At 43.3% G+C, this 13124-nt stretch overlaps 1 protein-coding gene and 1 pseudogene across 1 annotated transcript in view; both read right to left on the bottom strand.

Annotated features, from left to right (window-relative positions):
- Positions 1-5116: 5116 nt before the first annotated feature.
- Positions 5117-13124, bottom strand: part of Sgpp2 (sphingosine-1-phosphate phosphatase 2) — a 110783-nt gene continuing 102775 nt past the window's right edge. The window contains exon 5 of the mRNA XM_005330535.4: positions 5117-8539. Coding sequence (XP_005330592.2) covers positions 7988-8539 — 552 coding nt within the window. The 3' untranslated portion in view covers positions 5117-7987. The remainder of the gene's footprint in view (positions 8540-13124) is intronic.
- LOC120883697 (small nuclear ribonucleoprotein G pseudogene) lies at positions 8548-12545 on the bottom strand (annotated as a pseudogene).

Raw genomic sequence — 13124 nt, 5'->3', positions numbered from 1 at the left:
CTTGCCAAAAGCCTTTATTAGAGGAGACACATCTTAGTAGAAGCTGGGAGCTCAGGTATTATAAGGAAAATTAAATATAATTGATTTTTGTTCTAGTTTACAGATGACTCCACTTCTATGGCCTTACAGTCCTGCATCACTCTTCTGTTTATAGTCTTCCCACATCTGATCTGGTTTCGTGTGTGTGTGTGTGTGTGTGTGTGTGTGTGTGTGTGTGTGTGTGTCTGTCTGTCTGTCTGTCTGTGTTTTAACAGTCATAGGAAGTACAATGAAATTCTCTTGGCTGGAAACAGTTGAGTCTTGGAGAGAGTAATGACTTGCTCAAAGGGCAAATAGCAGTAGATGTGATTGAGACACCTAATAACAACTTGGAGTCCATGAGTCAGTAGTTTTGCATCATTTACCTTTTTAGCCAACTGTTGAGACTTCACAAGTTTCTTCTAAATATAACAAATCCTGAAAAACAAAAAGGTAAGACTTCTACTTTAAAAAGTTGTACAGCTGGGCACAGTGGCACATGCCTGTAATCCCAGCTGTTTGGGAGGCTGAGGCAGGAGGATCACAAGTTCAAGGCCAGCCTCAGCAACTTAGTGAGACCCTGTCTGTAAATAAAAAATAAAATGGTCTGAGAATATGGTTCAGTGATCCCCAGGTCAATCCTAATGCCAAAAACAAAGTACAAAGTAAGGCCTTCCCAAACTAACCTATACTTTCCCCCCTAATTCCCTAAATTAACTTCACTGTTAACAATTTTGGCCTCCACTGTTTCTGACATCTTCCTGTGTTTAACAATCAGCCTCACAAACTCTCACATTCTTTTGGGTCATGCTCTACTTACTGAGTTGCCACAAGTTTTATTGTATCTCATGTTTCATTTAAAATGGCTTATTTTTCCAGGTTACCTCATTTCAGTTGACTCAATATTCTCTTGTATGGACATCCGTGAATCTATTCAGCTATTTCTCTGTTGATGGTCATTCAGTTATTTCCAACCCTTTGCAATTATAAACAATGTTCCAATGAAAAATAGCACTGGCTTAGGGCCCAAGAAAAACCAGTCTTTATGGATACAACTGTATAAACATTCACATTTGGCATGTGATAGGCACACTTAAAGATTCATGGGGTTAATTAGGTATTTCTTAGATGTGACTATTACACTTGAACAACATAATATTCCCTTAGCTTACATTCCTACATGTAAATGTTGCCAGGTCAAAGGATGCATTTTGAATTTAAAACATATTGAATGACTATTTTTACATTTTAAACAGGAGGAGCCTAAGTAGAAACCAGCCAAACTGCTGTTCCTGCTCTCAGCAACTTGAGGCTCATTGGATTAGTAAGAAAGAACATTACTCAAAATTTTGCTTCTTAGCCTCTGTGCTTGGTATTTTGTGAAAACATCAATAACAACACTTGGATGTTGGATTGGGCTCTTCTCTCCATTTTATCCAAAAGCAGACAGATGGTCTTAAGTAAAATATGCCCTCTCAGGGACTGAAGCATTTGACCCCATCAGGTATCTCCCAAGTTTTGGTTTCCTATGTTATTAGGACCTTAATGTATATTGTGATGGACTGAATGTGTCTTCCCCCAATCCATCTGTTGAAGCCCTAACCCCACAATGTGCTGGTATTCAGAGATGAGACTAGATGAGGTCATGAGGTGGAACTTGTGATGGGATTAGTGCCCTTGGAAATGGCACTATAGCGCTGGCTCTCATCTCCCCTCACTCTGAACACAGCAAAAAAGTTCCCATGAGCACACAGTGAGACAGTGGCTATTCACTGTGGCCCAAAGAATGAGAACTACCTTGCTGGCATCTTTATCTTGAACTTCTAGACTTCAGGACTATGAAAATAAATTTCTGTTGTTTAAGCCACCGAGCCCATGGTATTTTGTTATGCAGCCTGAAAAAAAGACTGGGGCTAAGGTTGTGGCTGAGTGGTAGAGCACTCGCCTAGCACGTGTGAGGCTGTGGGTTCCATCCTCAGCACCACATGTAAATAAATAAACATGTCCAACTACAACTAAAAAAATAATTTTTTAAAAAAGTAAAGACTGGCATGTGTAATAAAACTAAAGGCAGCAGTGCACCTCTGGGTGCCTATGAGCAGCTCCCTAAGACCCTTGACCAGAGTCAGTGTGGGGAACGTGACCTCTTTGGACAAAAGTAGGGGAGTCAAATGACCTTGCTTGCCAAGAAGGGCAAAGTCCATGCAAAGCAGTCTTAGTCTCCTTTACAGTCTGCTTTGATTTTCTAGCAGACAGAACAACCAAATGTTATAGCCAGACTGTGGATTGGAAAAATGTCTCCAGCAAAGGGTTCATGAAATTGTGTCTGCCTAAAAGCCCTGAGTTTTTTCCACCCCCGTGTGATGAATGCAGTGTTAGAACATGTTCAGTCTTCGGGACAGTGGCACACGCCTGTAATCCTAGCAACTCAAGAGGCTGAGCCAGGAGGATCTCAAGTTCAAAGTCAGCCTTAACCACTTAGTGAGACCCTGTCTCAAAAAAATAAAAAGGGCTGGGGAATGTGGCTCTGTGGTTAAGCACCCCTGGGTTCAATCCCTAAAACCAAAAAAAAAAAAAAAAAAAAAAAAAAAAAAAAAGTTCAAGGACAACACTCGAGTTTTTCACATCTCATTCATAAGGTTCAGACTTCATTGTTGATCCAGGAGGCCAGGAACATGGCATGATTCTGCATTAGAAAACATTTTGAAACAGCCCATCAATGTCAGGAGGCAGTGGCGAGGCTGAGAGCAACTGCAGCACTGGTATTGGAGGATTTGTGAGTGCCAAGTAAATCAGGCCATTAAGACAGCATAAAGATGTGGGGGAAATGTGACTTTTCTATAGCCAAAGAAATTTTCTACTTCCCACAAGCCTCCACTTTCTGTAGTGAACAATGAAAATATGCCCGTCCCTAAATAAGGATCTCCTAAGGGCTGACAGGAAGCCTTGGGTGGAAGTAAGCTTGTGTAATCACCCTTTTTTGGTGCTGGGCAGATACCGTGTCACATCCCAGCTAGAGATGGGCGGGGTTAATCAAAGATGTCCTGACTGAGTCTTGGGCAGAACATTTAAGCAAGAAGCACTTGGGGTAGCTTTGAGGCAGGTGGAGTAAGATGAGCCAGACAGAGAGGCGCCCCATAAACAAACCGTGCTGTAGGAAGATCATTTAGGCCGAATGACTTATGGAAAGCACTGGGCCCAGCTGTCACACGGAGGGCCTGGGCTGGGGTTTGTATAGGGAGCATAATGGAAATCCCTTTTTGATCTTCGAGAAACTTCAACATCTTTTTATCAGTACTTAATTAAGATGTCTAAAATCACTTGCATTTTGTGTACTCTGTGTATAATTTGTCCTGTGTGACTGAGGGACGCGGCAGCCTGGAAGCCCAGGAGACCTCAGTCCTCCAGGCTCATGCATACAGGTAGAGGAAATGACTTGTGCAACACAGGCAGTAAGGCAGCCACCTCATCAAGGACCTCAGGCCAGTGCTGTGCATATTAAAGAGGTATTGACATTCTTTGAACACCTGCATTAGGAAGACTCTGACCAAGGGGACCTGTATGTCACAGCAAGAGAGAAAGCAAGGCTGGCAGATGTGTGCGTTAAGGCTGCGTTCCCGCCGAACTCCAGCTACACCCTTGCTTTTCTTGTTTGTTTTTGCATGCCATATAGACAGGCGTGAAAAAGGAAGAAGAATTTTTGGCTTCGTGTAGCTCCCTTGTCTCATGTGGCTGCAGTTTTAAGAATTTAACATTCTATTCATGGCCCACATTCAACTCTCATTCTTAATATGCATCTGTAAATATTTAAATGTGTCCTACAGGTGTGCCCCACTTGAAGAAAACAAAGGATTCATGGTGCACCCCAAGTAATTTATTAAAGCCTTATGTTTAGAGAAACGAAGGATGGCCATATGAGTTTTAAACAGCAAACCCTTCAGTGAACTTAAAGTCTGAAAAATACAAGCAGCTTTGAGGAAAACATCTATTGTGTAAAGTAAGGCAAGCGTATACCACTATTTCACTTGGTTCTGCCCCTTACTAGAGAACCAGGGCTTCACTCGTAATCATCAGAGAGAGAGGCGGGGGTACTGAGTTCCCCGCAGGAGGCAGGATCATGGAAATATTCTACAAGTTTCATTTCACAGAACTAGTTCAGGGAACCGGGCAAAGACAAGACTGAGGAACACAATGGGCACAAAGGACACAGATGCTGGTCATCTCCACCCAGGGCTCTCTGGGAACAAGGTTGTGAGTGAGCATCCTTGAAAAAAAAATTCAGAGGTGTAGAAGGGGAAGGAGTCTGAAGTCACCTGTAGATGTCCCTTCATTTTTAACACAATATCTATGCGAGTTTACTTTGGTTTTTCCTTGTAAGCACTGAAGGTATCTGGGGAAGCACCTCTGGTCAGAGCTGATCCCACGTGTTCTTTAAGCCTGGCTCATACATTGCTTCTACACATTGCTTGTGTTGCTGCAGTCCTCCACCTGGAATTAATCTCCCCCTCCTCCAGAATGCCATGACATGGTATGTTTTCCCTACAGTCTTAACACTTCAGATCTTGAATTGTAATTCTCTGAGCCTGTGTCTTCTCTCTCCTTGGAGAACTCCACAGGACAGGTTGGAGTTGCTCATTCCAATGGTGCCTGGCATCGTAGGTAATAAATGCATCCTGCTCACAGTACAAAGAGACTCCTAGACTGCTCTTGCAAATATAAGTGTCAACTTCTCATACCATTTCAAATAGCAAACTGGGGTACTTGGAGGCAGAGCACATAGTTGCAGTTGTTACTTTGGTTTAGCAGATAGTGCACTCACCTTACCAGCAGCAGCTCTAACACACCTTCCAACACAGAGTGAAATTTATCTCATTTACAGTAAAAGGACATAGAGGTGGGCACTTAAGCATGCCAGTGTAATTTTTCCACTAATCATGCGTGACCACTATGGGGCTTACTGGTATTTGCATGTGATTGAATCATGATAACAGAATCATGCAACTTGCCACTTATCTTTATCCCCTTTTCCAACTCAGGTCCAGTGAACTCAGAAAAACGATCCAGGGTAAAGGGGAAAAAAATCCAAAGGAACAGAACATTGGCTTTTGAAGCATTTAATAAGAAGTCAGAATCAAACAAAAATGATTTATTTTAAAAAGAATAAATTTACATACCGTACATAAGCAAGACAGCTGAAGGCTTCCAAAATAGAAACCTGGAACACATGGTCCTGAAACACCACATGCTTTGATTACACTTGGGGAGCATGAGTTGTCTATTTGGGCAAGAAAATCCCATGTTTCAGTGAACAATTGAGCATGTGCTGGAGCAATTTCATCCTCTGCCATTGAAGTCCCCTTTAGTCCAGGGGTCTCTTCTATGCCCCACCCCCATGTGTTGTTATGATGCAGATTTGAGCAAAACTGTCATGAAACCAGCTACTCGGAATGAAGGTTAAAGGATGAACACCACAGACCATAGTGACAGTGAGCTGGGGGTGGCATGGGGACAATCAGGAAAAGGGTGTGTCATTCTATCTGGCTCCCTGGGAGCTTGGCATCAAGGTTGGCTGGGCCACGTAGGCTTACAGTGGACACATTGTGGGAAGCTGGATTTACAGTCTTAATCTCTGAAATTCCAGATCAAGAGAGGGGCTTTGGACCAAGACTAAAGCCAAACCAGCAGGGGGCAGTCTTCCCCTAGAGAGGAAATGCACACTTCATGAAAGGAGACCCCGGCCCAGCTCCCTGAAGGAGAACACTTTGTGGGAGGTGTGGTGGTGGTGGTGGTGGTGGTGTAAGTAGCGGGAATTTCTGTATGAGAGATGCATGGAAGAGGGACGGCAAGGTAGCGTTTGAATCAAGAAATGACATTTTTTCAATCGGTTTCTGCCTGATTCTAGGTCATAGACCAGAAGTCCCTCAAACTATGTATGCTTGGCCTCACCAACATACCCTTATTCTCCCATTGCTGTGATCAGATATTTTAAAAAGTGGCCAATCATGACATCCTTCTTTAATGTTTCGTGGCTAATACATTCGTCTTCCACTCAAATTCTGTAAATATAGCTTTGAATATATCCATATAACGGCTTAACCTTCCTATTATTGGGACTTAAAAGGGAGAACTGTAAAAAAAAATTTATATGTGAATGTTCACACCTACTGCTATGACACTAGTTACAGCCTCTCTTTTCCAAAATTGCAAGTGGGCAAAGCTGATCCTTTTGTCACCTGACTTCTGACACACCAAATAAAATCATTTTCTGTAAATAAGATCCAGTATTGCAAACTGGTTTAGCTTTTGGTAGGGACAGAAGTATGGCAAAGGGCCTTATCAAACCAACAGCCAGTGCACTAAAGAGGCAGCCCTAGGCAAGAGGGCCTGCAAGCTAGGGGTCCCCCCCAATCATGTGGTGCAAGTGATAGATCCCTTTTGATCCCTGCCTTCTAACTATGAAAAGTGTGAAAAGAATTTTCAGTTAAAATGGTATGTTTTGCTAAAGATTGTTCTTGAGAAATTGAAGCACTAAATCTAAGATCATCCCAACATTAAGGCCATGGAACATATTTGAAATCAGGAGAAACGTGGTTTTTAGTTTCAGATACAGGGGTCTGAGCCTCTGCAAATTTTAAGGAAGATAATTTTTTCCCCAAAATGCGTACATAGTAATGATATCTTAGGAGCATAAAACATTGGCTTCTGTGGATTAGGGACTATTCCCCAAAAGAGAGTTTGTTAACTACATATTTATAGTAACATTTCAGAAAGTTATTGGTACCTATTCTTTATGCTTAAGAACTGAAGAGGGAACTCTGGTGTATGCATATGATCACCTTCCTGAGGCTAAGCAGAGCTCACCCTAGGTTCAATGGATCTTCTATTTGATTTACTTGTTTTCTGAAGAGAAGCTAAAGTTGTTCTTGCCATTAGTGACCTTAAAATTGCCAAGAGTTAAGAAGTGGGAAGATAGAGAGATTCTATCTAGTGGAGGAGAAAGCAGAATTACAGAAAGTAAGTGTGAAATGGAGGAGAAATGTCAGGAAGCCCTGTCACCATCAGGCAGTATCATAGAAGCCTATCCCCTTGGAGTCAAAGGATTAAGGTTCATCCATTCTTCTGTTGATCCACTTTCATAGGCAGATGCCAGTAACTTCCAAGTTTACATGAAAGCCCATACTGCTGACGACATCAAAGACTGAGGCAGGAAAGAGCAGGAACCTCAGCATGTCCCAGTCATGTCAACATGTGATGAGGTGGCAGCAGCCAGTCATTCTGTGGGTCACAAGAGTATAGTACTGGAAGCTGGGACCCTGCAAATTGTATGGTCAAGGAAGAGCAGATCCTCATTTCCACATGAACCTGGAGGAGACTAGGCCTCATGAGGAAAGCAGGATCTTCCCGTGGCCTCATAGCTCTGCGGGCACCCTTCATCTCCTCCCAGGAAGCTTTATTCCCATGGTCGTAATCTAACTTGACCATCACACAAGGAAGTTGTCTTGTCCAAGGAATGTGGTTGTGCATGGCGCCATCCTTTCTCCAAGACCAAAGCTCCAAATTTGGAAATCAGATTCAGTGCTGGGCAAGGTCATAGCTAAAAAGACATGTTCTACCTCCACATCCTCCAACTCTGTTGGCTCTCCAGAGCCCACTGAGATTTGTACACATTCCTCAGCAAGGCCACAACTCCTGCCCGCCCAGGACCAGGTCCAAAGTCCATTTAACAGAAAGGGGAGGGATGTTCTTGAAGAATTCAGTTATGGTTTTCCGCTTGGGTTGGCTGTAGCACAATCCTTACAGACTAACGGGAGCATCAGTTCCGCGGCAGCAGCATCTATCTGGTATCAGCAGCACAGATGTGTGACTTAAGCTGTATCAGAGAAAAACAAGTGGTCAAGATTGCTCACCCAACAACTTTCCTGAGTCTTGGCTCTCATGTCCAGTGGGCTAGTTTTCAACTGTTTGAGGCTCAGAGCAATCCCAGAAACCTGTGCAGCATTGGCACAAAGGTGGTAGCACAGATGCCAACCGACGTGTAGGTGACAAACTTGTAAGGCACTTCAATCTCCAGTCTCCGCCTGGCCTCCTTGTTCCTGGTGACCACCTTGAACCACGTGTACAATACTTGCAGGGAGAGATTTTGTACAAGTTGACGCACCAAGAGGATCAACACAATTCCCACAATAAATTTGGTCAGACCCCAAACTAACATGTCAGTGGTGAGCGGTGGAATGTTCTGAATGACAGGGAGCGATTCCGCGGGTTTGGACACGAGCTGGAAGAAATGATTGATCCAGAACCCTACGGCCACCCCGGCCCCTGCAGCCAGAATGGTGGTGGTGTCCGCCCGGGTCGGGCTGTAGTAATCAGACACAGGGTAATTGTAGCACAAGAAGAACGGCACGACGAGGACGCACACTGGGAAAAGGGGGCTGGCCGAGTCCAGGCAGTCGATGAGGGTCCAGGCAGGGTAGGTGAGGACAATGAGGAACACGGTGATCAGGACGCCACCCAGCACATCCTGTGAGGAGAGAGAACAACGGTGAGTGCTTCCTTGGGTACAGCTCTAATTTTGAGCCCAAGATGATTGATTTGGTATTGAAAATACAATTTCTGCGCTGTTACCTTTCACAGTACATGCTCAAAGAACAAAAATAGGAAGAAGTGCACATAACCATGTCATTCATGTTACATATTTTCTTCCATTTTTTTCCCTGCATTTTAGAACTAATTTTGTCGTCCTCAGTAAATGCCTATAATCTCATGGTTCTTTTACTCTTGTTTGTTACTTGAATCTTAAAAGTATTCCAAAACTTACATCATAAATATTGTCATGGTCTTCAAGAGGCTGCCATCCTTGAGGGCAGGCAGGGTTGTGACTGGAGGGGGCTGGCTGGAGGGGGCAGGTAGCTTCTGGGGAAGCCACACTGACAGCAAGCAGAGCATAGCATCTTCAAGGGTGGCATGTCATATGTGCAGGTGGATTGAGAAGACTCTTTGGAAATGGTGGAGTCCAAGCTCACCTTGCTGGACTTGGACCACCGCTCTGTCTTCAGAGACCCAGTTTCAAACAGCATGCATACAATTTCATTGAGCTGCTGTACCATGTTCTCCCTAATCCCATTCTTTAGGATATTTTAGATTGAAGAACATTTCTTTCTTTCCTTTCCTCCTCCCTTCCTTCCCCTCTTAAAATATCATGAATTCCTTGGTGTCACACCTTTTCTTCTTCCTTTAGTTTTCTCACTGCAAAATTTATTAGAAGATGAAGTCTTCATGGAATCCATAGACCAACGCAGTTAAGTCAGAGGACTGACAGCTTGCTATGGTTTTGTCTCAGATTTCATGTGGATTATTTTGGAAGTTTACAACTGAAACATTTAAAACATGTTTCCTAACACACTGGAAAATCTGGAAAACACCAAAAAGCAATACACATGCATTGTAGAAAATCTGGAAATCTTTGAAAAGCATAAGAAAAATAGATCCGTGGTTGTGCCACTGAAATTAAGCACGATCTGTGCTTTGGCATATTTCCTCCAACTTTATTTTCATAGATACGGGTTAGATGGATAGACATGGATATATTAGTATTAGAATTCTAAGCATTGCTTTTTTAAATTTTACTACTAAAAAGTTTATTTAACAAAAAGTTTAATCTGAAAATGTACATGGTCTGATTTTTATGTCATAGTTAAACAGGCCCTCAGGAGAGGGGGCATAGATTTCTCTGCTGGATAACCATTATTTATACTCATTCCAAGGCTTCAAACGTGATCACACCGTTTCCCTACGTGACCACCATTCCAGTATCGTTCTGTTGCCCACAAGTTGCCATCTCCACATGCTCATCTATCAGGAGATTCGTAAAGGGGTGAAATCCCTGCATGTTCCATGGACATGTCTGCGACCACTTAATTTCAGTGATAACTTCTTGTCCATAATTCTTTCAGCTTGAGAGGGTGAGCTTGGCTCATGTTGTCTACTCTGTAAGACCAGAGATGCTTTGAAAGGGCAGGCTCGTTTTTTTCTAGTAACTTCATTCTGTGTGTGTGTGTGTGTGTGTGTGTGTGTGTATTATTGGGGATTGAACCCAGGAATAACTCTACCACTGAGTTACATCCTAATCCTTTTTTATTTTTTATTTGAGACATGGTCTTGCTAGGTTGCCCCGATGGACCTGAAGCTTGCCTCAGCCTGCCTTAGCCTCCCAAGTTGGATGACAGGCGGGCACCATCTTGCCTGGCTTAACATTTTACTTCTTGCACTTCTGATGGCTGGGAAGCCTGAAGTTAAAGTGCTGGCATTTAGTGCCTGGTGAGGATCTCACAGCTGTGCCCTCACAAGGTAGAATGGATGGGAGGGCAGAGAAAAGAAGGTGAACACTATGTCCTCAAAGATCAAAGTGAGGGAGAGCAAAAAAAAATAAGCCTCACATTATTTTATTTTTGCTGATTGCCAATAAAACGCCACCTGGTGTGGGTAAACCCTGGGAGAGAATTGGGTCGTAGAAATAAACACTGAGACTGCAGCACATTTCATAGATTAGTGAGCATCCATCCATTCTGTCAAAGCCACATATGAGTGCCTACTGTATGCTAGACAGGACACTAGAGAATGCTGAGTGAACTAAGTAAATACAATCCCCACCCACGCAGCTTGCAGTCTGGTGCACAACCAGTCACTGTTACCTAGGGGGGCAACGGGACAGCCTGTGGATCCTGATGGAGAGTAAGCACCGGCAGGAGCCTACAGTCCCATGCACTTCACAAGGACAACACCTTGCTAGCCATGTGCAGCGTTTGCTGGGTGACAACAGAACTAGATTTTCACTTTCAAAAGACTGTCTTGGCTGCAGGGAGGACAGATGGGAAGGCCACCTCCTGGGGTGGTGGTGGGGGGAGTCTCGCACCACCCATCTGCATGGTGCCTCCAGTTTCCCAACGGCACATGGCTGCTGTCTGAGCTTCTAGATGCCGCCTCTCAAAGGCCACCTTCTATGTATTTGTTGGTGGTTTCTTAGGCTCCTATGTCTTCCTCCCAACAGCTTTGGATTTCTCTGTGGGGATCCAGGAGGTTCTGGGAAACTGTGGGATTGGAGCATGATGACCTGGGAGGCCACTGGTGCTCCACACCACCAATCACAGAGCAGTGGGCAGGGTGGTCACATGGCCTCCCAGTCCAGCCAGAGTGACGTCGGGGCTCTCAGCTGGGGTTCTTGGACAGCGACGTTCTCTCAACCTCTGAACACTGTGTCCTGTGGATTACGGTCCTTGACTTAGACATTTATTTCACTCTGCCTCTCCTGGCTCTCTCCGACCTCTGAAGTCTCACTATTGGCTTCCTCTTTCAGCTCTTCTTCTTTCCACATCCTGAATGTGGGCATTTCCACAGATTCTATCTTCAAGCCTCGTATGTTTTCTCTCTTAAAGAGCTTATGCAGGTCCATGCGCTCACCTCTCCATTCTTTATCACCGCGACTCTCAAGTCTATCTTTGGGTGTCTCTAATTCTAATCCTGCCTTGTTTTTTTCTTTTTTTTTTTTTCCTTTTTCTTCTTTTTGGTACCAGGGATTGAACCCACTAAGCCACATCCCAGCTCTTTTTTATTTTTTTATTTTGAAACAGGGTCTCACTAAATTGCTTAGGACCTCACTCGATTGCTGAGGCTGGCTTGAATTTGAGATCCTCCTGCCTCAGCCTCTCGTTGCTGGGATTACTGGCGGCCACTCCAGTGCCCAGTTTAGCCCTGCATTTTAAACTTAAATGCTAAATAAGTCCGCATGGATGACCTGTCAGCTCCCCAAACCAACCTGTTGAATATAAAAATCACCTAAGTCCTCTTCCTGCAAAAAAAATGGTGACAGAAAGGAGCAGTTTATGAAAAAGGAAATGTAAATGTCTCTCAAATATTTAAAAATATCCCTACACTTACTCATAAAACACATGAAAATTGAACTACACTGGGGGTAAATTAAAGTTTATGTTCCCACAAAAGTTGGTAAATGCATGTTTATAGCAGTTCTGATAATAATCACTCCCAAATAGAAACAACCCACGCCATTCTGTGGGTGAGTGGGTAGGTAAGCTGTGGTATATGCATACAGTGGAATACTTCTGAGCAATGCAAAACATCAAACTACTAATGTGTGCGACAGCTCTGGTGAAGCTTCAAGCAAGTTATGCTGAGTAGAAAAAGCCAAGACCCAGGGGTCACATACTGAGCAGTTCTATTTATATATCATCTCTAAAAGACAAAACCATAATGATAGAGAATGGATCAGGGGTTGCCCAGGGGGTCTAGATGTTCTTAGATGTGGCTTCAAAGGGGTGATATGCAGCAGCGTTGGGATGATGCAAGTGTTCTGTACTGTGGTGGTGATGGCAATAATATACATGTGTTAAAATTCATAGATCTCTATGCCAAAAGTCAATTTTAAAATACACATGTTAAAAATGTTATTCTAAAATTAAAAACCCATTTCAAACAAATAAATAAAAATTACAAAGCTGGTGGGCTCTTCTGTTGCACTGTTGTGTTTGGTCAAGCAGCTCTGGACACCTGGAGCTCCCAGCATGCCCGTGTCCCATCTCCCTCTTCCACACAAACTATGCTGGGAACACCTATCCCTGCTGAACAGAATCCAGGAGCTAGCATTTTGTTAATGAAACTGTATGTTCATTAATCACTTGTCTATAAAATGGCGGGTGCTTTATGAGGATGAACTTGTTGATAGCTTTAAAAATTACTCATCTGTTTATCCTCTGACCCTCAATCTTACTCTGGGTCTCCATCTTTGTGATACAACTGGCCATGGCTGAAATGGGACATTTTCCAGTTATCCGTTGTAATACTAAATACTGTTTGTAATAAGAAGACACTGTTTGTATATAACAAGTATCACAGCAATACTGTTTGCATTAACACGTTCCATCTATAGAAGGACGGTTAAATTTAATGGTGGTGTATTCACAGCATGGAATACTATGCTATAAAAAGAAAAAGGACACTCAGATGATTTTTAAAAGGCAAGATGCAGGAAGTGTGGATAGTACATTATCATTTTCATTGAAAAAAGCTGAGGGAAGTTATAGACGCATTTGCAC

This window comes from Ictidomys tridecemlineatus, chromosome 7, assembly GCF_052094955.1.
Source record: "Ictidomys tridecemlineatus isolate mIctTri1 chromosome 7, mIctTri1.hap1, whole genome shotgun sequence".
In the NCBI taxonomy this organism is placed as follows: domain Eukaryota; kingdom Metazoa; phylum Chordata; class Mammalia; order Rodentia; family Sciuridae; genus Ictidomys; species Ictidomys tridecemlineatus.
Note: the sequence above shows the minus strand (reverse complement) of the source record. Positions and strands in the feature narration are given on the sequence as shown.